Genomic DNA, 24,459 nt, shown 5'->3' with positions numbered 1-24,459 from the left:
AGTTACTGAGGGGAGAGGGGAGGAGAGTTACTGAGGGGAGAGGGGAGGAGAGTTACTGAGGGGAGAGGGTAGGAGAGTTACTGAGGGGAGAGGATAGGAGAGTTACTGAGGGGAGAGGGTAGGAGAGTTGTTGGGTACAGGGACCAACCCGTTTATAATCTCCCCACAACCATGTCCCAAAATCTGATTTCAGCTCGTTGTTTGGCACCCTATTCCCTATAGGGAACAGGGTACGCTATATAGGGAACAGGGTACGCTATATAGGGAACAGGGTACGCTATATAGGGAACAGGGTACGCTATATAGGGAACAGGGTACGCTATATAGGGAACAGGGTACGCTATATAGGGAACAGGGAGCCATTTTGAACCAGGGATCCATTTTGAACCAGGGATCCAATAACCTTTCCTCTACAAGTGATTGATCCAAAGCCATCCTCCCTCCTTACTCTCCCCCCTCAGTGATTCAGCCCCCCCAGTGTGTGTGTGTGTGTGTGTGTGTGTGTGTGTGTGTGTGTGTGTGTTCAGCGGATGGTGTATCTGACGTAGGGAACCTCCACATCTTCGTCATTCAGGTCGTTGCAGCACAGCTCAAACACCAGGGCTTTAACATGCTTCCCCAGCTTCTTCTTAGAAACCTTGGTCACAATCTCTGTCATCCTGGGGGGGAGGAGAGATGAGGAGATTAGTGGAGGGGAGAGTGGGGTCAGTCCTAGACGGCGCGACGCCAGTCCTAGACGGCGCGACGCCAGTCCTAGACGGCAGTCCTAGACGACGCGACAGCGCGGCGCCAGTCCGAGACGGCAGTCCTAGGCAGGGCCAGTCCTAGACGGCAGTCCTAGACGGCGCGGGGTCAGTCCTTGACGGCAGTCCTAGACGGCGCGGGGTCAGTCCTTGACGGCAGTCCTAGACGGCGCGGGGTCAGTCCTAGACGGCAGTCCTAGACGGCGCGGGGCCAGTCCTAGACGGCAGTCCTAGACGGCGCGGGGCCAGTCCTCGACGGCGCGGGGCCAGTCCTAGACGGCAGTCCTCGACGGCGCGGGGCCAGTCCTCGACGGCGCGGGGCCAGTCCTCGACGGCAGTCCTCGACGCGGGGCCAGACCTCGGCGGCGCGGGGCCAGTCCTCGGCGGCGCGGGGCCAGTCCTCGGCGGCGCGGGGCCAGTCCTCGGCGGCGCGGGGTCAGCCCCTCGACGGCGCGGGGCCAGCCCTAGACGGCGCGGGGCCAGCCCTAGACGGCGCGGGGCCAGACCTAGACGGCGCGGGGTCAGCCCTAGACGGCGCGACGGCCAGCCCTAGACGGGCGCGACGGCCAGCCCTAGACGGCGCGACGGCCAGCCCTAGACGGCGCGACGGCCAGCCCTAGACGGCGCGACGGCCAGCCCTAGACGGCGCGACGGCCAGCCCTAGACGGCGCGACGGCCAGCCCTAGACGGCGCGGGGTCAGCCCTAGACGGCGCGGGGTCAGCCCTAGACGGCGCGGGGTCAGCCCTAGACGGCGCGGGGTCAGCCCTAGACGGCGCGGGGTCAGCCCTAGACGGCGCGGGGTCAGCCCTAGACGGCGCGGGGTCAGCCCTAGACGGCGCGGGGTCAGCCCTAGACGGCGCGGGGTCAGCCCTAGACGGCGCGGGGTCAGCCCTAGACGGCGCGGGGTCAGCTCTAGACGGCGCGGGGTCAGCTCTAGACGGCGCGGGGTCAGCTCTAGACGGAGCAAGGTCAGCTCTAGACGGCGCAAGGTCAGCTCTAGACGGCGCAAGGTCAGTTCTAGATGGCCCGACAGCACAGCCTTAGGAATGACTCACGGTAGCACCAGCCTCTCCTTGAGTTTGGCTGCAGGCATGAAGAAGGAGTAGAGCATGGAGACGCCCTGAGACAGCATGGTGATCTCCAACTGATGCTCATTCTACAGGGGGAGGAAGGAAAGACAAAACGTTAAAACAAAACAATGAACGCAAGCTTAGCACAGAAACTCAGCATGAAGGGCAGGCGTACCTTGAAATAGTCCAGGAACTGTCTGAGGGTCATCTCCTCTCCACTGGCCTGCAGACCCTTCACCTCAAAACGATCCCACAGAGACCAGTCAGTCTCATAGTACTGTGGAGGCAGAGATGGAGGCAGCAGGAGAGAAAGAGACAGATGGGGAGAGAGGGGGAGGAAGCAGGAGAGAGAGACGGATGGGAAGAGAAAAGTGTGGGAGGCAGCAGGAGAGAAAGAGACGGATGGGGAGAGAGAGGGGGAGGCAGCAGGAGAGAAAGAGACGGATGGGGAGAGAGAGGGGGAGGCAGCAGGAGAGAAAGAGACGGATGGGGAGAGAGGGAGGGAGGCAGCAGGAGAGAAAGAGACGGATGGGGAGAGAGGGAGGGAGGCAGCAGGAGAGAAAGAGACGGATGGGGAGAGAGGGAGGGAGGAGCAGGAGAGAAAGAGACGGATGGGGAGAGAGAGGGAGGGAGGCAGCAGGAGAGAAAGAGACGGATGGAGAGAGAGAGGGAGGCAGCAGGAGAGAAAGAGACGGATGGAGAGAGAGAGGGAGGCAGCAGGAGAGAAAGAGACGGATGGGGAGAGAGGGAGGGAGGCAGAGAGAAAGAGACGGATGGGGAGAGAGGGGGAGGCAGGAGAAAAAGACGGATGGGGAGAGAGGGGGAGGCAGCAGGAGAGAAAGAGACAGATGGGGAGAGAGAGGGGGAGGCAGCAGGAGAGAAAGAGACGGATGGGGAGAGAGAGGGGGAGGCAGCAGGAGAGAAAGAGACGGATGGGGAGAGAGAGGGAGGGAGGCAGCAGGAGAGAAAGAGACAGATGGAGAGAGAGAGAGGGAGGGAGGGAGGCAGCAGGAGAGAAAGAGACGGATGGAGAGAGAGAGGGAGGCAGCAGGAGAGAAAGAGACGGATGGGGAGAGAGGGAGGGAGGCAGAGAGAAAGAGACGGATGGGGAGAGAGGGGGAGGCAGGAGAAAAAGACGGATGGGGAGAGAGGGGGAGGCAGCAGGAGAGAAAGACGGATGGGGAGAGAGGGGGAGGCAGCAGGAGAGAAAGACGGATGGGGAGAGAGAGGGGGAGGCAGCAGGAATCTGTTAGAGGTACAGACAAACACTAAATGAACAGCCCTGCCTAACACAAATACCTGACATCTAGTTATGAAATGGCCCCTTGATACAGCTCTGTGTTCTGATCCTAGACCAGGGGTCCCTAATTACATTCAGCCACGGGGCCTTTTCTCTGTGAGTGCATAGTCAGGGGCCAGAACACACTGAACAAAAATTAAGGTTTTACCTGAGTTACAGTTCATATAAGGAAACCAGGTCAATTGAAATAAATTCATAAGGCCCTAATCTATGGATTTCACATGACAGGGCATAGGCCCACCCACTGGGGAGCCAGGCCTAGCCAATCAGAATGAGTTTATCCCCAGGGCTTTACTACAGAGAGAAATAGTCCTCAGTACCCCCTCCCCTCCCCTCCACACCACCCGATCCCGCAGGTGAAGAAGCCGGGTGAGGTGGTCCTGGGCTGGCGTGGTTTGTGGTTGTGAGGCCAGTTGGACGTACTGGGAGAGAAATGTAGATTTAATTATCTGGAAACAGATCTGGTGGACATTCCTGCAGTCAGCGTGCCATTTGCTCTCTCCCTCAAAACTTGAGACATCTGTGGCATTGTGTTGTGTGACAAAACGGCACATTTTTTAGAGCGGCCTTTAAAATTGTCCCCAGCACAAGGTGCACCTGTGTAATGATCATGCTGGGACCATCACTTTACATGTTGCGTTTATATTTCTGTTCAGTGTAGTTCTAAATCATTTGTACCCTGCAATTGACCACAAAGGTTGATTACGTCAGGATACCATCACATATGTCTATATTTATAAGTGGAAATTAAATCATTTTTAGGGGCCAAATAAATACATTAAAAAAAGACAAAATAACAGGGGAGCCCTGTCCTAGACAGTCACACGCATAAACACAGACCCCCTCCCTGCCAACTCCAATCCTACCTTGTGGCTGGGAGCAGCGATGGGTTCTGAGAAGCCGAAGAACGGGAGCGCCAGGTTCATGAAGCCGTTCTTAAACGACTCGACTTTCTTGTGTCCCTGAACGATCTTGATGAGCTCCAGACAGACCAGACCTACGACCGCTGCTGTGGTGGTCGCTATCGCAGGAATGATCTTCCCAGCTATCAGCTTACTCTGGGGAGAGAGAGAGACAGCCAGAGTCACAGCGAGCGAGCCAGAGTCACAGCGAGCGAGCCAGAGTCACAGAGAGCGAGCCAGTCACAGAGAGCGAGCCAGTCACAGAGAGCGAGCCAGTCACAGAGAGCGAGCCAGTCACAGAGAGCGAGCCAGTCACAGAGAGCGAGACAGCGAACGAGCCAGAGTCACAGAGAGCGAGACAGCGAACGAGCCAGAGTCACAGAGAGCGAGACAGCGAACGAGCCAGAGAGAGCGAGCCAGAGTCACAGAGAGCGAGACAGCGAACGAGCCAGAGAGAGCGAGACAGCGAACGAGCCAGAGAGAGCCCGTGTGTGAGCGGTGTGAGTAAGATGGAGTGTGTGTACGTACACACCTTGTGTCTGTCTGCAGGGGGAATGTTGTAGTTTTCTGCTCTCAGGTTGGAAGCAGCCACAATGAAGTCCATGTGGAAGTTAGAGTCATCATCCTGGAACACAGAGAATACAGAGAGTCATCATCCTGGAACACAGAGAATACACAGAGTCATCATCCTGGAACACAGAGAATACACAGTCATCATCCTGGAACACAGAGAATACACAGTCATCATCCTAGAACACAGAGTATCATCCTGGAACACAGAGTGAGAGTAGGGGGTAGAGTAAAAAGAGAGAGGGGGTAGAGTAGAGAGAGAGAGAGAGAGAGGGGGTAGAGAGAGAGGGGGGTAGAGTAAAAAGAGAGAGGGGGTAGAGTAGAGAGAGAGGGGGTAGAGTAGAGAGAGAGGGGGTAGAGTAGAGAGAGAGGGGGTAGAGTAGAGAGAGAGGGGGGATAGAGTAGAGAGAGAGGGGGGATAGAGTAGAGAGAGAGGGGGATAGAGTAAAAAGAGAGAGGGGGGATAGAGTAGAGAGAGGGGGGTAGAGTAGAGAGAGAGGGGGGTAGAGTAGAGAGAGAGGGGGGTAGAGTAGAGAGAGAGGGGGGTAGAGTAGAGAGAGATGAGAGTAAAGGGAGAGTTCTCCACCTTTTCAAAGTCGATGGCAGTGAGTTTAAAGTGAGAAGAAGCTTCCGGTCCAGGGAGCAGAGTCTTCAGTTCCTCCAGCCTGTTGTCATCTACACACACACACACACACACACACACAGACATCCGAAGGTTAGTCCGACAGTGTCCATTGGTTGACAGACAGGGAAACAGGCCAATGAGACAGGGGCATGTTGTAAAATCCTCTCACGTGGCCGCTGGCGAGAGGTGGGACCTGTCTTGATAGGTTTTTCTGATGAAACACAATAAACATACTCTAATCATAACCGGGATTCTTCCCTCTCAGTAGTCATTTAATAGAACACTACACAAGTCCTGAACAAACATGGCTTCTTCCATCCAGTCTTTGGAAGGCTTTCATTCTGTGGCAAAAGCATAAATAACAGATGTCACATATCTAGAGGCTTTCTTAGTTCTACACGCTCCTGAAGACTGCAGCGATGGCTGGCTTAGTTCTACACACTCCTGCAGACTCTGCTGCGATGGCTGGCTTAGTTCTCCACGCTCCTGCAGACTCTGCTGCGATGGCTGGCTTAGTTCTCCACGCTCCTGCAGACTCTGCTGCGATGGCTGGCTTAGTTCTACACGCTCCTGCAGACTCTGCTGCGATGGCTGGCTTAGTTCTACACGCTCCTGCAGACTCTGCTGCGATGGCTGGCTTTGTTCTACACGCTCCTGCATACTCTGCTGCGATGGCTGGCTTAGTTCTTCACGCTCCTGCAGACTCTGCTGCGACGGCTGGCTTAGTTCTACACGCTCCTACAGACTGCTGCGACGGCTGGCTTAGTTCTACACGCTCCTGCAGACTCAGCTGCGACGGCTGGCTTAGTTCTACACCCTCCTGCAGACTCAGCTGCGACGGCTGGCTTAGTTCTACACGCTCCTGCAGACTATGCTGCGATGGCTGGCTTAGTTCTTCACGCTCCTGCAGACTCTGCTGCGATGGCTGGCTTAGTTCTACACGCTCCTGCAGACTCTGCTGCGACGGCTGGCTTAGTTCTACACGCTCCTGCAGACTCTGCTGCGACGGCTGGCTTAGTTCTACACGCTCCTGCAGACTGCTGCGATGGCTGGCTTAGTTCTACACGCTCCTGCAGACTATGCTGCGATGGCTGGCTTAGTTCTACACGCTCCTGCAGACTCTGCTGCGATGGCTGGCTTAGTTCTACACGCTCCTGCAGACTCAGCTGCGATGGCTGGCTTAGTTCTACACGCCCCTGCAGACTCTGCTGCGATGGTTTATACTCATTGGCTTCCGACGTCACTACAGGGAATGATCACTGTAAATGCAACGAGAAGTGTTGACTATAAACATCAGTAGACGTATAGACGTACAGATGGCCTATATACAGACGGCCTATATACAGATGGCCTATAAGCTCCTCCTCCTCACCGACGTTGGCGTTGGCGCTCTGCATCTCCTGGTCGGAGACGTGGATCTTGACCCCTGACCTGGGGACGAAGGTGGGCACCGATAGGCTGTCCAGGATCTGAGCCACGCCGACACGGTCGGTGGAGCCCTGCATGCCGTACGACTGGGCAAACAAGTTGGCTCCTGCCATCACATAGTCCATGTGGAGGTCCTAGAGAGAGAGACTGTTAGAGGACGTATGGGGGGGAGAAGGGGCTAGGGTAGAGGGGTAAGGTAATAGATAGGGAGGACAGGGGGGCTAGGGTAGAGGGGTAAGGTAATAGATTGGGAGGACAGGGGGGAGAAGGTGCTAGGGTAGAGGGGTAAGGTAATAGATTGGGAGGACAGGGGGGAGAAGGTGCTAGGGTAGAGGGGTAAGGTAATAGATAGGGAGGGGGGAAGGACTCACGTTGCTGGTGCTGAACTCCAGAGGGTGAGGACATCTCTTTGGACCGGACCAGAAGGGGGGCGCCAGAGCTGGTCAGCTGAGAAAGGAGAGAGAGAAAGAAAGAGGGGGAGAGAAAGAGGGGAGAGAGAAAGAAAGAGAAAGAGGGGGAGAGAGAAAGAGGGGGAGAGAGAAAGAGGGGGAGAGAGAAAGAGGGGGAGAGAGAAAGAGGGGGAGAGAGAAAGAGGGGGAGAGAGAAAGAGGGGGAGAGAGAAAGAGGGGGAGAGAGAAAGAGGGGGAGAGAGAAAGAGGGGGAGAGAGAAAGAGGGGGAGAGAGAAAGAGGGGGAGAGAGGGGGAGAGAGAAAGAAAGAGAAAGAGGGGGAGAGAGAAAGAAAGAGAAAGAGGGGGAGAGAGAAAGAAAGAGAAAGAGGGGGAGAGAGAAAGAAAGAGAAAGAGGGGGAGTATTGATACTAGTGTAACATGTTAATAACTGTATGACTGTACCACCAGTTTGTGTATGAACAATGAGAGCACAAAACATTAAGAACACCTTTCTAACATTGAGTTTTTGATCTCAGAACAGCATAAATTCGTCGCTGTGCTTCCCATAGTCGTGTCAAGTTGTGTTGGATGTCCTTTGGGTGGTGGACCATTCTTGATACACACGGGAAACTGTTGAGTGTGAAAAGAACTGCAATGCTGCTGGGTTTAACACAAACTGGTGCTCCTAGCACCTACTACCATACCCCGTTCAAAGGCACTTTAGTCTTTTGTCTTGCCCATTCACCCTCTGAATGACACACATGCACAAATCCATGTCTCAGTTGTCTCAAGGCTTAACAATCCTTCTTTAACCTGTCTTCTCCCCTTCATCTACACTGATTGAAGTGGATTTAACAATTGATATCAATAAGCGATTATAGCTTTCACTTGGTCAGTCTCATGGAAAGAGCGGGTGTTCCTAATGTTCTGTATACACGGTGTGTGTGTGTTTGTGTGTAACAGTTTGTTCTATGCACCTGTTCTGGGGGAAAGTTGTGCAGTAGCTGATGGATGTTGTTGCTGTACTGGCACTGCCAGTGGTGACGAGCCCAGGTGACACAGTCGGCCCAGCTGCGAGGACAGTCGATCACCAAACTCTTATAGACGGCCTCCAACACTTCTAGCGGCTGGGCTCCAGGCAGCTTCAGGGTCCTCTCCAGGAACTTAGCATCTCTGGATCATAAAAACATTAATATAACTAAGAGCACCAGCTAGGAGCCTTCAACATAGAACAGCACCAGCTAGGAGCCTTCAACATAGAACAGCACCAGCTAGGAGCCTTCAACATAGAACAGCACCAGTGGCTTGCAAAAGTATTCACCCCCTTGGAATTTCTATCTATTTTGTTGCCTTACAACCTGGAATTAAAATAGATTTTTGGGGGGGTTTGTATCATTTCATTTACACAACATGCCTACCACTTTGAAGTTGCAAAATATTTTTTATTGTGAAACAAACAAGAAATAAGACAAAAAAAAAAAGAAAACTTGAGCATGCATAACTATTCACCCCCCCAAAGTCAATACTTTGTAGAGCCACCTTTTGCAGCAATTACAGCTGCAAGTCTCTTGGGGTATGTCTCTATAAGTTTGGCACATCTTGCCACTGGGATTTTTGCCCATTTTTCAAGGCAAAACTGCTCCAGCTCCTTCAAGTTGGATGGGTTCCGCTGGTGTACAGCAATCTTTAAGTCATACCACAGATTCTCAATTGGATTGAGGTCTGGGCTTTGATTAGGACATTCCAAGACATTTAAATGTTTCCCCTTAAACCACTCAAGTGTTGCTTTAGCAGTGTGCTTAGGGTCATTGTCCTGCTGGAAAGTGAACCTCCATCCCAGTCTCAAATCTCTGGAAGACAAAGAAGTTTTCCCTCAATAATTTCCCTGTATTTAGTGCCATCCATCATTCCTTCAATTCTGACCAGTTTCCCAGTCCCTGCAGATGAAAAACATGCTGCCACCACCATGCTTCACTGTGGGGATTGTGTTCTCGGGGTGATGAGAGATGTTGGGTTTGTGCCAGACAGTGTTTTCCTTGACTGCCAAAAAGCTTAATTTTTGTCTCATCTGACCAGAGTACCTTGTTTCATATGTTTGAAGAGTCTCTGTGGTGGTTAATTTCTTTACTATCAAAACGAGAGAAACTTATCACACAAGTAAGAGTTATACTTAAACTAAATCTTTATTCACTTATTAATAAGGGAGCAGGTCAATACAATGTACACATATAAAGTGAATCGATTCAGTGCTCTACGATAATGATGGCTGGTCGACGAATCACGATCAGATGATTCGTTGAGAGCCCCGAGACATATTTACAAAATTATTTTATAGCCAAGATACACACCTTTCAACCTACATGACGAACAGATGTATAGAATGGGTTACAAGATTTGTATGAAAGATACTTATAATAATTCACAGAAGACAGTATATCTGCTGCATCAACAGTCACCTTTCATTGTAGGGTCGACCAGGGTCTGGCCCTGGGGTCATCTCTCCCTGGTACCATATAGAACACAAACATTAACTCATGCTCTGGAATGCGGTCTCTTTAGGTTTTATCACCCGAAAGACATCATAAATCACCTGTCAGCGTTAAATCTCCCAGAGGCCCATCCTCAGTAGAACACACACGGATGAGCGTTCTAACGATCCCTTACATTTTGTTGCGTAAAACAGCCATTTGATGCAATAAAAGCATTATAACATAATCTTGGAATTTTCCACCGTATCTCCCACATGCCTTTTGGCGAGCACCAAACATGTTTGCTTTTTCTTTCTTTAAGCAATGGCTTTTTTTCCTGGCCACTCTTCCGTAAAGCCCAGTTCTGTGGAGTGTACTCCAATCTCCGCTGTGGAGCTTTGCAGCTCCTTCAGGGTTATCTTTGGTCTCTTTGTTGCCTCTGATTAATTCCCTCCTTGCCTGGTCCGTGAGTTTTGATGGGCGGCCCTCTCTTTGTAGGTTTGTTGTGATGCCATATTCTTTCCATTTTTTAATAATGGATTTAATGGTGCTCTGTAGGATGTTCAAAGTTTCTGATATTTTATAACCCAAACCTGATCTGTACTTCTCCACAACTTTGTCCCTGACCTGTTTGGAGAACTCCTTGGTCTTCATAGTGCTGCTTGTTTAGTGATGTTGTATTAAAAAAAAAAAATTATATACATATAATTTGATGACACAAGTATTTTTTTCCCCATTTCACTTTACCAATTTACCAATTTGTACTATTTTGTGTTTGTTCATTACATGAAATCCAAATAAAAATCTATTTAAATTTCAGGTTGTAATGCAACACAATAGGAAAAACGCCAAGGGGGATGAATACTATTGTAAGAGCACCAGCCAGGAGCCTTCAGACAGAGAAAGCCGTTAAACTCAGGGCTATAGACTTACGTGAGGTACTGCATGGCATTCTCTGATGGCTGTTTAAACAGACCCTCGAACTCATCACGGGCCCACTGGAGAGGAGACACCAGAGTTACCAACACATCACACACTGCATGTAGACGACGGCAGTCACACAGGTGTGTGTGTTACCTGCAGAGTGTGTGTGTGTTACCTGCAGAGTGTGTGTGTGTTACCTGCAGAGTGTGTGTGTGTTACCTGCAGAGTGTGTGTGTGTTACCTGCAGAGTGTGTGTGTGTTACCTGCAGAGTGTGTGTGTGTGTGTGTGTGTGTGTGTGTTACCTGCAGTGTGTGTTACCTGCAGTGTGTGTTACCTGCAGTGTGTGTTACCTGCAGTGTGTGTTACCTGCAGTGTGTGTTACCTGCAGTGTGTGTTCGATGGCGTTGGGGAAGTTCTTCAGTGTGCAGATGGGGATGGACTTCTCCGGGGGATCCTGGGAGGAGCTGTATGACTCTGTCAGGAAGGGGATGACCACCTGAACGTTTCCCTTGGTACCCAGAGTACCGGACTCTAACAGGGGCTTCCTGTAGTAGACACACCGCCGGTCCATATACATACCTACAGGAGAGGGAGACAAGGAATATGACCATATACATACCTACAGGAGAGGGACATTCACAAAGCATAATTGTTCCCAATATTCCTCAGCCCTTATCAATCTAATTGAACTGGGCCAGTCCCCTGGACACCTCTTCCTCAGCCCTAATCAATCTAATTGAACTGGGCCAGTCCCCTGGACCCCTCTTCCTCAGCCCTAAACCAATCTAATTGAACTGGGCCAGTCCCCTGAACACCTCAGCCCTAAACCAATCTAATTGAACTGGGCCAGTCCCCTGAACACCTCTTCCTCAGCCCTAGTCAATCTAATTGAACTGGCCTGACACCTCTTCCTCAGCCCTAAAACAATCCAATTGAACTGGGCCAGTCCCCTGGACACCTCTTCCTCAGCCCTAAAACAATCCAATTGAACTGGGCCAGTCCCCTGGACACCTCTTCCTCAGCCCTAATCAATCTAATTGAACTGGCCCAGTCCCCTGGACACCTCTTCCTCAGCCCTAATCAATCTAATTGAACTGGCCTGACACCTCTTCCTCAGCCCTAAACAACAAATCACCTTCTGTTTATGTGTTCAAGCAGGATGCAGTCTGTTGAAACTAAGACAAAAATTCTGCGGGTATAAACGGTAACCAGTAGCCGTTGATAACTGCAGTGGCTATACCGCCTGCAGCCGTTGATAACTGCAGTGACTATACCGCCTGTAGTCATCGATAATGATAACGGTCGATAACGGTTGATAACGATTACACACAAGGCGCAGTAACGTTTAAAGTGCATCTTACGTGCGTCAACGTTGTCCAGAGCGTTGGCGACTCCATGAAGGCTCTCGAAGAAGTCGTCATCGTAGACGCGCTCGGTTTCAGGCCCGACACGGTTCTGGTGTCCCGTGATCCGGATGGATGGGTTCATCTGCTTCACCGCCGCCGCTGCCGTCTCGCTCTTCATCTTCGTCACGTCCCACGGCCTGAATACAAACCAAAACAGTACTTTATTTAATAAAGCTCCTTTGAAACCTACAAAACTTCACAGAAGAACAATGAAATACAAGCAAACAAGAAGCAATAACAGCTCAAATAAAACACGAAGGTCTATGTCCCAAATGGGACGTAGACCTTTGGGGGCAACAGCTTAGAGCGTTGGACTAATAACCGAAAGGTTGCTAGATCGAATCCCCCGAGCTGACAAGGTACAAAATCTGTCGTTCTGCCCCCTGAACAAGGCAGTTAACCCGCTTGTTCCTAGGCCGTCATTGAAAATAAGAATTTGTTCTTAACTGACTTGCCTAGTTAAATAAAAAATAAAAATTATATTCCATGTAGTGTACTACATCTGAACAGATCCTATGTGCACTGATCAACCGTAATGCAGTACGTAGGAAAGTGGGTGCCATTTCAGACACAGGTTAAAGGCTAAAGTGGTGTTTGTGTTGCACGATTGAAACCCTCCATGGGTTAAGTTTGTCCCTCCTCCTCCGAGTCTCACCTGAAGAGGAACTGTCTGTTGAGGTTGGATTTCTCAATGGTGTCCATGTCTGTCACGATGACCTCACCCTCTCCGCCAGCCAATCCAATCATGGCAAAGTTCTTGAGCAGCTCACAGCCAATAGCGCCAGCACCAACCAGGAAGTAGCGTTGTTTAGCCAACTCCTCCTGCAGCTTGAAGCCAAACACAGCGATCTGGCCGTCATAACGACTGTTCCTCTGGAGAGAGGGAGAGATGTAATTTAATCGTTTTCCCCACCACAGGTAGAAAGTGAGGTTTTATAGTTCTACATAGGCATGATGTGTTTTGTGCCTGTATTTGTTTGGTCTGTGAGGGTTTGAGTTAGGTGTGTGTGTGTGTGTGTGTGTGTGTGTGTGTGTGTGGTAGATGTCGGGGTGTGTGAAATGTACTCACAGGGGCACAGTCCTCCTCAGTGAGCATGACGCCTCCCTCTTCCTCAGGCAGACACTCCAGAGCGTCAAAATACAGCCACTGCTTCATGGGCATGAACTTCCCTGTACATGCCTAGGAGACACACAGTTATAATACTGTACACGCCTAGGACAGACCCACAGTTATAATACTGTACCACGCCTAGGACAGACCCACAGTTATAATACTGTACACGCCTAGGACAGACCCACAGTTATAATACTGTACACGCCTAGGACAGAGAGTTATAACACTGCACACGCCTAGGACAGAGACAGTTATAATACTGCACACGCCTAGGACAGAGACAGTTCTAATACTGCACACGCCTAGGACAGACCCACAGTTATAATACTGTACACGCCTAGGACAGACCCACAGTTATAATACTGTACACGCCTAGGACAGACCCACAGTTATAATACTGCACACGCCTAGGACAGAGACAGTTATAATACTGCACACGCCTAGGACAGAGACAGTTATAATACTGCACACGCCTAGGACAGAGACAGTTATAATACTGCACACGCCTAGGACAGAGACAGTTATAATACTGCACACGCCTAAGACAGACCCACAGTTATAATACTGTACACGCCTAGGACAGACCCACAGTTATAATACTGTACACGCCTAGGACAGAGACAGTTATAATACTGTACACACCTAGGACAGAGAGTTATAATACTGTACACGCCTAGGACAGAGACAGTTATAATACTGTACACGCCTAGGACAGAGACAGTTATAATACTGTACACGCCTAGGACAGAGACAGTTATAATACTGTACACGCCTAGGACAGAGACAGTTATAATACTGTACAGACACTGCATCATGGGCATGACCAGGGTGGGAAATTAGCACCCGCCAAATGGGGATAGATTTTGGCGCTGGAGGGCAAGAATGTCTATTTCACCACCACGTGGGTCACAGCATTTGGTATCATTTTTATTTATTTATAGTTTTTTGAATTCAATGCTCAAAATGTAGAAGTTGGTTGAATTAACCTGAAAGGCTTGTACAGTGCGACTTTGAGCTGGGGTTTCTTGGCTAATTTTCTTGTTCACATGTTAGGTTGTTTTTCAATATTAGTTTGAGTCTGCCGGGAGACACGTACACTACCGGCAGAGACAACAGAGCCCTGAGTACCAGTCCATTAGGACCCGATGGAGGGACAAAAGAGCCCTGAGTACCAGGCCATTAGGACCCGATGGAGGGACAACAGAGCCCTGAGTACCAGGCCATTAGGACCCGATGGAGGGACAACAGAGCCCTGAGTACCAGGCCATTAGGACCCGATGGAGGGACAACAGAGCCCTGAGTACCAGGCCATTAGGACCCGATGGAGGGACAACAGAGCCCTGAGTACCAGGCCATTAGGACCCGATGGAGGGACAACAGAGCCCTGAGTACCAGGCCATTAGGACCCGATGGAGGGACAACAGAGCCCTGAGTACCAGGCCATTAGGACCCGATGGAGGGACAACAGAGCCCTGAGTACCAGGCCATTAGGACCCGATGGAGGGACAACAGAGCCCTGAGTACCAGGCCATTAGGACCCGATGGAGGGACAACAGAGCCCTGAGTACCAGGCCATTAGGACCCGATGGAGGGACAACAGAGCCCTGAGTACCAGGCCATTAGGACCCGATGGAGGGACAACAGAGCCCTGAGTACCAGGCCATTAGGACCCGATGGAGGGACAACAGAGCCCTGAGTACCAGGCCATTAGGACCCGATGGAGGGACAACGGAGCCCTGAGTACCATGCCATTAGGACCTGATGGAGGGACAACGGAGCCCAGAGTACCAGGCCATTAGGACCTGATGGTCATTAGCGAGTTGGGTACTACCCCTGGGGGTATTTGGCTCATCGCTCTAGCAACTCCTTGTGTCGGCCGTCTGCAGGCTGACCGCGGCCGTCTGCAGGCTGACCTCGGCCGTCTGCAGGCTGACCTCGGCCGTCTGCAGGCTGACCTCGGCCGTCTGCAGGCTGACCTCGGCCGTCAGTTGAACGGTGTTTCCTCCAACGCATTGGTGCAGCTGGCTTCCAGGGTTAAGCAGGCCGGTGTTAAGAAGCGCGGTTTGGCGGTTCATGTTTCAGAGGACGCATGACTCGACCTTTGCCTCTCCCGAGCCCGTTGGGCAGTTGCAGCGATGAGACAAGATCGTAATTGGGAGAATCCATTAAAAAAAAATATATATATAATGGTGTAATAATGGTGAGAAACATCGACGGTGCATTTCTTTCCACCATTATTATTATAATTTTTTTTTAAAGTTGACATTTTTTCAGTAGGAGCTCAGATAAACATGACCTACTCCATGGCTTGCTCACTAGCGCCCCCCTAAATGTGTTTTCTGTCATTCTGAGCACCATGGGTGGACGCCCTCATCAGGTTACGCACCCAATGCATACGAGTCCGGACACATGTCTGGGCACACCAACCACATTTCCCTAACAGAAACCCTGGTCCACACACACACACACACAATAATCATATAGAGCAGAAAGACAGTTTTGAGAAGACAGGAAGTGAGCGGCTCCTTACCTTCATAACTTCCTGTGCGGCCAGTCCACCAATGAAAGCGTTGATTGGCGCCAGGTCGCCGGCGGAGACGAAGGCTAGTTTCTTAATGAGCGTGTCATCCAGCTCGTCCACCTTGGCTGACCCCGTCTGGCTGGAGTTCACCTCTTTAGCCAGGGACACCAACTCCTCTCCATCAGCCTGGAACACACAGCAAAGCATTACATTGATAGGCATGACTACAAGGTGTCGAAAGCGTTCCACAGGGATGCTGGCCCATGTTGACTACAATGCTTCCAACAGTTTACATTTACGTCATTTAGCAGACGCTCTTATCCAGAGCGACTTACAAGTTGGTGCATTCACCTTATGATATCCAGTGGAACAACCACTTTACAATAGTACATCTATATATTTTTTTGAAGGGGGGGGTAGAAGGATTACTTTATCCTATCCCAGGTATTCCTTAAAGAGGTGGGGTTTCAGGTGTCTCCGTTGTGTCAAGACGGCTGGATGTCATTTGGGTGGTGGACCATTCTTGATACACTTGGGAAACTTGAGTGTGAAAAACCCAGCAGCGTTGCAGTTCTTGACACAAACTGGTTCGCCTGGCAACTACTAACATACCCTGTTCAAAGACACAAATCTTTTGTCTTACACATTCACCCTCTGAATGGCACACATACCCAATCCATGTCTTACAGTGACTTGCAAAAGTATTCATCCCTTTTGGCGTTTTTCCTATTTTGTTGCATTACAATAAATTACAACCTGTAATTTAAATGGATTTTGGGGGGGATTTCATGTAATGGACATACAAAAAAATAGTCAAAATTGTTGAAGTGAAAAAAATTACTTGCTGCAAAAACGTATAGAAAAATTTAAAATGGAAAATTGGTGTGTTCATGTGTTCACCCCCTTTGCTATGAAGCCCCTAAATAAGATCTGGTGCAACCAATTACCTTCAGAAGACACACAATTAGTTAAATAAAGTCCACCTGTGTACACTCATATACACACACATATATATATATAAAGAGATATATATATAAAGAGATAAAGAACCAAACAGGTCAGGGACAAAGATGTGGAGAAGTACAGATCAGGGTTGGGTTATAAAAAAATATCAGAAACTTTGAACATCCCACGGAGCACCATTAAATCCATTATTAATAAATAGAAAGAATATGCCACCACAACAAACCTGCCAAGAGAGGGCCGCCCCACAAAACTCACAGACCAGGCAAGGAGGGCATTAATCAGAGAAGCAATACAGAGACCAAAGATAACCCTGAAGGAGCTGCAAAGCTCCACAGCTGAGATTGGAGTATCTGTCCATTAGACCACTTTAAGCCATACACTCCACAGAGCGGGGCTTCACGGAAGAGTGGCCAGAAAAAAGCTGTTGCTTAAAGAAAAATAATAAGCTACCATGTTTGGTGTTCGCCAAAAAGCATGTGGGAGACTGCCCAAACATACAGAAGAACGTACTCTGGTCAGATGAGAAAAAAATTGAGTTTTTTGGCCATCAAGGAAAACGCTATGTCTGGCGCAAACCGGACATCACCCCAATGGCTAGATGTGCCAAGCTCATAGAGACATACCCCAAGAAACTTGCAGCTGTAATTGCTGCAAAAGTTGGCTCTACAAAGTATTGACTTTGCGGGGGGTGAATAGTTATGTACGCTCAAGTTTTCTGTTTGTCTTATTTCTTTCACAATAGAAAATGTGCATCTTCAAAGTGGTAGGCATATTGTGTAAATCAAATGATACAAACCCCCCCAAAAATCATTTTTAATTCCAGGTTGTAAGGCAACAAAATAGAAATAATGCCAAGGGGGTTGAATACTTTCGCAAGCCACTAATTGTCTCGAGGCTTAAAAATCCTTCTTTAACCCGTCTTTTCACCTTCATCTACACTGATTCAAGGGGATTTAACCCTGAGCTCAATGTCCGCACCCCCACGGAAATCAAATTAGCATAATGAAAAAAAATCTCAGTTTAACCTGTTAGGGCTAGGGGGCAGTATTGACACAGCCGGATAAAAAAACGTACCCGATTTAATCTGGTTACTACTCCTGCCCAGTAACTAGAATATGCATATAATTATTGGCTTTGGATAGAAAACACCCTAAAGTTTCTAAAACTGTTTGAATGGTGTCTGAGTATAACAGAACTCATATGGCAGGCCACAACCTGAGAAGATTTCAAGCAGGAAGTGGCCTGTCTGAGAAGTAGTGTTTCATCTTGGCTCTTTTTATTGAAGACTCAGGATCTGTGCAATAACGTGACACTTCCTACGGCTTCCATAGGGTCTCAGAGCCCGGGAAAAAGCTGAACGATATCGAGGCAGGCTCTGGCTGAAACACTTTATCGCTTTTGGCAAGTGGCCACTCAGAGTACTATGGGCTTAGGCGCGTGCCCGCGTCGACCGAATGCTTTCTTTTCTTTTTTCTAAGGTATTTGAATAACGCGCCACAGGATTCAACTGGCTGTTGAGTAGCCCATAGAGGTTAACCTCTCTGGGCTAGGCGGGACGAATTCGTCCCACCTACGTAACAGCCACTTGAAGCCTGTGGCGCGATTTTCAAAACCTTAAAAATCCTATTACTTCAATTTCTCAAACATATGACTATTTTACAGCTATTTAAAGACAAGACTCTCGTTAATCTAACCACACTGTCCGATTTCAAAAAGGCTTTACAACGAAAGCAAAACATTAGATTATGTCAGCAGAGTACCCAGCCAGAAATAATCAGACACCCATTTTTCAAGCTAGCATATAATGTCACAAAAACCCAGAAGACAGCTAAATGCAGCACTAACCTTTGATGATCTTCATCAGATGACAACCCTAGGACATTATGTTATACAATACATGCATGTTTTGTGCAATCAAGTTCATATTTATATCAAAAAACAGCTTTTTACATTAGCATGTGACGTTCAGAACTAGCAAACTTCCGGCGAATTCGGTAAAATTTTACTAAATTACTCACGATAAACGTTCACAAAAAGCATAACAATTATTTTAAGAATTATAGATACAGACCTCCTCTATGCACTCGATATGTCCGATTTTAAAATAGCTTTTTGGTGAAAGCACATTTTGCAATATTCTAAGTACATAGCCCAGGCATCACGGGCTAGCTATTTAGACACCCGGCAAGTTTAGCACTCACCATAATCATATTTACTATTATAAAAGTTTGATTACCTTTTGTTGTCTTCGTCAGAATGCACTCCCAGGACTGCTACTTCAATAACAAATGTTGGTTTGGTCCAAAATAATCCATCGTTATATCCGAATAGCGGCGTTTTGTTCGTGCGTTCCAGACACTATCCGAAATGGTAAAGGGTCGCGCGCATGGCGCAATTCGTGACAAAAAAATTCTAAATATTCCATTACCGTACTTCGAAGCATGTCAACCGCTGTTTAAAATCAATTTTTATGCCATTTTTCTCGTAGAAAAGCGATAATATTCCGACCGGGAATCTCCTTTTCGGCAAACAGAGGAAAAAAAAAATCACAAAGACGGGGGCGGTCAGGTCACGCGCCTAAGCCCAGAGTCCCTTGATCGGCCACTTGAGAAAGGCGATAATGTGTTTCAGCCTGGGGCTGGGATGACGACATTCAGGTTTTTCCCGGGCTCTGAGCGCCTATGGACGACGTAGGAAGTGTCACGTTAGAGCAGAGATCCTTAGTAAAAGATAGAGATGGAAAAGAAGTTCAAGAAATGGTCAGACAGGCCACTTCCTGTAAAGGAATCTCTCAGGTTTTGACCTGCCATTTGAGTTCTGTTATACTCACAGACACCATTCAAACAGTTTTAGAAACTTTAGGGTGTTTTCTATCCATATGTAATAAGTATATGCATATTCTAGTTACTGGGTAGGAGTGGTAACCAGATTAAATCGGTATGTTTTTTATCCAGCCGTGTCAATACTGCCCCCTAGCACTAACAGGTTGTGGTTTTGCATCGGAGTAATGACAAAGCTTGTACTGGTTGCATCTCAATCCACCGCATGTCGCACGCCGAAAGGTGACAGAGCTAGAGCGGTGTTTGTCAGACCATGAGACATACCGGAAATCTGTCCACTTTACATTTACATTTTAGTCATTTAGCAGACGCTCTTATCCAGAGCGAATTGAATGCATACATTTCATTTAAAAAAAAAATTCTCCGTACTATTTCATTTAGAATTTTAAGACTCCTTGAAGTATAAAAAAAAGTATTTATTATTACAAAATAATATGTAGCGTCTGAATGGTTTGGCCTACAAACTTTATGTAAAGATGAGACTCGGTGCACTCCGTTTTGCTCTACCTCCCCCATAAGCATCTTAGGACTCATTGTAAGTTGGCGATTTGCCAACTTCTAACAGTTTGGGCTACATATTAACCTGTTTGGGCTAGGGGGCAGTATTGAGAATTTTGGAAAAAATATGTGCCCATTTTTAACTGCCTCCTACACCAACTCAGAAGCTAGAATATGCATATTATTGTTCAAGTTTGGATAGAAAACACCCTAAAGTTTCTAAAACTGTTTGAATGGTGTCTGTGAGTATAACAGAACTCCTATGGCAGGCAAAAACCTGACAAGGTTTCATGCAGGAAGTGGCCTGTCTGACAAGGAGTCGTGCGTCTTGCATCTGTTTATTGAAGAGTAAGGATCTTAGCTGTAACGTGACAATTCCCAGGGCTCCAATAGGCTCTCAGAACCCGGGAAAAACCTGAACGATGACGAGGCAGCCTCTGGCTGAAACAGATTATCGCCTTATCCAAGTGGCCGATCAGAGGACCATTGAATGAGGCGCATGCACGATTCGCCCCCGTGGAGAAATTTCATTCGGCTGTTTAGCTTATTGCAGATTCCCGGTCGGAATATTATCGCTTTTCTACGAGATAAATGGCATAAAAATTGGTTTTAAACAGCGTTTGACATGCTTCGAAGTACGGTAATGGAATATTTAGACATTTTTTGTCACGCCATGTGCACGACCGTTATTTACCATTCGTATAGTGTCTAGAACGCACGAACAAAACAGAGGATATTTGGATATAACGATGGATTATTTGGGACCAAACCTACATTTGTTATTGAAGTAGAAGTCCTGGGAGTGCATTCTGACGAAGAACAGGAAAGGTAAGAACATTTTTCTTATAGGAAATAGGATTTTGGTGAAGGCTAATCTTGCCGGGTGTCTAAATAGCTAGCCGTGATGGCTGGGCTATGTACTTAGATTATTGCAAAATATGCTTCATCCGAAAAGCTATTTTAAAATCGGACATATCGAGTGCATAGAGGAGTAATGTATCTATAATTCTTAAAATAATTGTTATGCTTTTTGTGAACGTTTATCGTGAGTAATTTAGCAAACTGTTAGTAAATTCCCCGGAAGTTTGCGGGGGGTATGCTTTTTCTGAACGTCACATGCTAATGTAAAAAGCAGTTTTTTGATATAAATATGAACTTGATTGAACAGACATGCATGTATTGTATAACATAATGTCCTAGGTGTGTCATCTGATGAAGATCATAAAAGGTTAGTGCTGCATTTAGCTGTGGTTTGGGTTTTTGTGACATTATATGCTAGCTTGAAAAATGGGTGTCTGATTATTTCTGGCTGGGCACTCTCCTGACATAATCTAATGTTTTGCTTTCGTTGTAAAGCCTTTTTGAAATCGGACAGTGTGGTTAGATTAAGGAGAGTCTTGTCTTTAAATAGCTGTAAAATAGTCATATGTTTGAGAAATTGAAGTAATAGTATTTCAAACGATTCAAAAATCGCGCCACTGAATTCAGGTGGCTGTTACGTAGGTGGGACGAATTCGTCCCGCCTTGCCCATAGAGTTTAATATGACCACTCTGTGGAAAGGTGAGAGTTGACACTGGAGGATGCTGGAGGATTGAGACACATCCAATGCAAAAAGCATCTAGCTTAAACTGACAGATTTTTATGGGGATTTTCACATTGAAAATGCATATTTTCCCGACGTTGAAAATACGTGTTTTCAGGGGCCTCCCGAGTGGTGCAGCGGTCTAAGGCACTGCATTGCAGTGCTTGAGGCGTCACTACAGACCGGTTCGATCCCAGACTGTGTCAGAGCCAGCCGTGACCGGGAGTCCCATGAGGCAGCACACAATTGGCCCAGCGTCACCCGGGTTGGGAGGGGTTTGGCCAGCCGGGATGTCCTTGTCCCATTGCGCTTTAGCGACTCCTTGTGGCGGGCCGGGTGCCTGCAAGCTGAACTCGGTCGCCAGCTGGACAGTGTTTCCTCCGACACAAGGTAAAAGCACAAAAAAAAGAAATCAGGTGTGCTAGCTCTGTAATAAATCAATTACATTATCGAAAGACACGTTTTGCATGTAGAAATGTTGTATAATTTTGTATAATCACCTTCTGGTGTAACAAAACCTGAATATTAAAAACAAAAACAACATTTTAAGTAAGAAGTAGGCATTGGTCTGAAACAAAAAAAACAGGAAATTCACAGGAGAACCACAACGCCTAATCCACCCATGCTCCAAGGTTTTCCAGCACACAGATTTGACCTACTACAGTACCTATGTTGGTATTGTACTTCAGACTATGTCTAGGCAGGTTGCTTAGGATTCAAACCTTTTCAAACAGCCTGATTCATAAAGTTAGAGGTGATTTCACAATAATGTGATTTGTACCACATATAAGTGAAAGTATTGGATTCTTCACACCACACTAATCCCATTCCACTACCTTTTCAATCTTTAAAAAATTATTATATGAAAACAAGCTTTGCTTTTATACTCACAAGACCATCATACTTGATTGAGCGAGCTGTTTGGTAATGTGGTGCCTTAACTTCTTTGGGATAGGGGGCAGTATTTTCACGGCCGGATAAAAAAACGTACCCGATTTAATCTGGTTACTACTCCTGTCCAGAAACTAGAATATGCATATAATTAGTAGATTTGGTAGAAAACACTCAAGTTTCTAAAATTGTTTGAATGGTGTCTGTGAGTATAACAGAACTCATATGGCAGGCCAAAACCTGAGAAGATTCCATGCAGGAAGTGCCCTGTCTGACAATTTGTTGTCCTTCTGTTACATCTCTATCAAAATTACAGCATCTGTGCTGTAACGTGACACTTTCTAAGGCTTCCATTGGCTCACTAAAGCCGCCAGAAAGTGGAAGGAGGTGTCTGCTGTCTCTGGGCAAAGTATAGGAGCAGAGTTTGTAAGTGGTCAGCCTGGGGACAGTGAGACTGGAGATGCGCAGTCACGAGAACTCGCCATGTTTTTCTTTCAGTCTTTGAATGAATACAACGTTGCCCGGTTGGAATATTATCGCTATTTTACGCGAAAAATAGCATAAAAATTGATTTTAAACAGCGTTTGACATGCTTCTAAGTACGGTAATGGAATATTTTGACATTTTTTGTCACGAAATGCGCTCGCGACTTACCCTTCGGATAGTGACCTGAACGCACAAACAAAATGGAGGTATTTGGATATATCTATGGATTATTTGGAACCAAAACAACATTTGTTGTTTAAGTAGAAGTCCTGGGAGTGCATTCTGACGAAGAACAGCAAAGGTACTCCAATTTTTCTAATAGTAATTCTGAGTTTAGGTGACCCCGAAGTTGGCGGATGTCAAAATAGCTAGCCGTGATGGCCGAGCCATGTACTCAGAATTTTGCAAAATGTGCTTTCGCCGAAAAGCTATTTTAAAATCGGACATAGCGATTGCATAAAGGAGTTCTGTATCTATAATTCTTAAAATAATTGTTATGTATTTTGTCAACGTTTATCGTGAGTAATTTAGTAAATTCGCCGGAAGTTTTCGGTGGGTATGCTAGTTCTGAACATCACATGCTAATGTAAAAAGCTGTTTTTTTATATAAATATGAACTTGATTGAACAAAACATGCATGTATTGTATAACAATGTCCTAGGAGTGTCATCTGATGAGGATCAAAGGTTAGTGCTGCATTTAGCTGTGGTTTGGGTTTATGTGACATATATGCTTGCTTGGAAAATGGCTGTGTGATTATTTGTGTCTATGTACTCTCCTAACATAATCTAATGTTTTGCTTTCGCTGTAAAGCCTTTTTGAAATCAGAAAATGTGGTTAGATTAACGAGAGTCTTATCTTTAAAATGGTGTAAAATAGCTGATTGTTTGAGAAAATTGAATTGTGGTATTTTAGTTGGTTTTGTATTTCGCGCCGTGCGATGCCATTGGCTGTTGGCTAGGGGTTCCGCAGGCGGAACGTCTGTCCTCAACAGGTTAACGTACTTCCTTAAATCTTTATTTTAGAAAAATCTAAATTTCATAACATATTTCTTGGGGTCAGTAGGTGCCCAACATAACACCAGGTGGTGTGTTGGGCAGTCACTCATCTAGAGATGCAGGGCCTAAAATGAACACCTGCGGGTAGATTTAGCCACGGCGGTGGGCGAGACGTCCACTCCAGCAGCCACGGCGGTGTGCGAGACGTCCACTCCAGCAGCCACGGCGGTGGGCGAGACGTCCACTCCAGCAGCCACGGCGGTGGGCGAGACGTCCACTCCAGCAGCCACGGCGGTGGGCGAGACGCCCACGGCGGTGGGCGAGACGTCCCCTCCAGCAGCCACGGCGGTGGGTGCCAAGTGCTCCACAGCGCGAGCATTTCACTCATTTGTTAATAAAATAGTCAAGTATGAATGTGGTGCTCGTGTTGAATTTCCTTTTGTGCTGCAGGCCAGTGACTATTTGGTATTTAGTCCTATAACGAACAAGTGGAAGCAGTATTACTGCTGACACACTGGGTTTAACCTCCACATTTCATGTAAAGAGATAGAGGATAGAAGCAGAAGACCGGGAACATTCTGGCACCGAAGACATAGCAGTGGCCTTGTTCCTGCTCCATAACACACACACACACACACACACACACACACACACACACACACACACACACACACACACACACACACACACACACACACACACACACACACACACACACACACACACACACGTAA

At 47.6% G+C, this 24,459-nt stretch overlaps 1 protein-coding gene across 1 annotated transcript in view; it reads right to left on the bottom strand.

The window, feature by feature from the left end:
• Positions 1-482: 482 nt before the first annotated feature.
• The window catches only part of LOC106566326 (ubiquitin-like modifier activating enzyme 1), a 74,799-nt gene continuing 50,822 nt past the window's right edge, over positions 483-24,459 (bottom strand). The window contains 16 exon segments of the mRNA XM_045692799.1: positions 483-659; positions 1,800-1,900; positions 1,990-2,091; positions 3,981-4,172; positions 4,549-4,641; positions 5,173-5,261; positions 6,584-6,773; positions 7,011-7,067; positions 7,069-7,086; positions 8,007-8,202; positions 10,431-10,495; positions 10,805-11,001; positions 11,784-11,965; positions 12,484-12,701; positions 12,898-13,008; positions 15,473-15,649. Of these exon segments, the coding sequence (XP_045548755.1) occupies positions 524-659; positions 1,800-1,900; positions 1,990-2,091; positions 3,981-4,172; positions 4,549-4,641; positions 5,173-5,261; positions 6,584-6,773; positions 7,011-7,067; positions 7,069-7,086; positions 8,007-8,202; positions 10,431-10,495; positions 10,805-11,001; positions 11,784-11,965; positions 12,484-12,701; positions 12,898-13,008; positions 15,473-15,649 (2,124 nt within the window). The 3' untranslated portion in view covers positions 483-523.

The sequence above is a fragment of the Salmo salar genome, chromosome ssa13 (assembly GCF_905237065.1).
Source record: "Salmo salar chromosome ssa13, Ssal_v3.1, whole genome shotgun sequence".
NCBI classification, from domain to species: Eukaryota; Metazoa; Chordata; class Actinopteri; order Salmoniformes; family Salmonidae; genus Salmo; species Salmo salar.
This window is presented reverse-complemented; position numbering and strand designations above follow the sequence as displayed.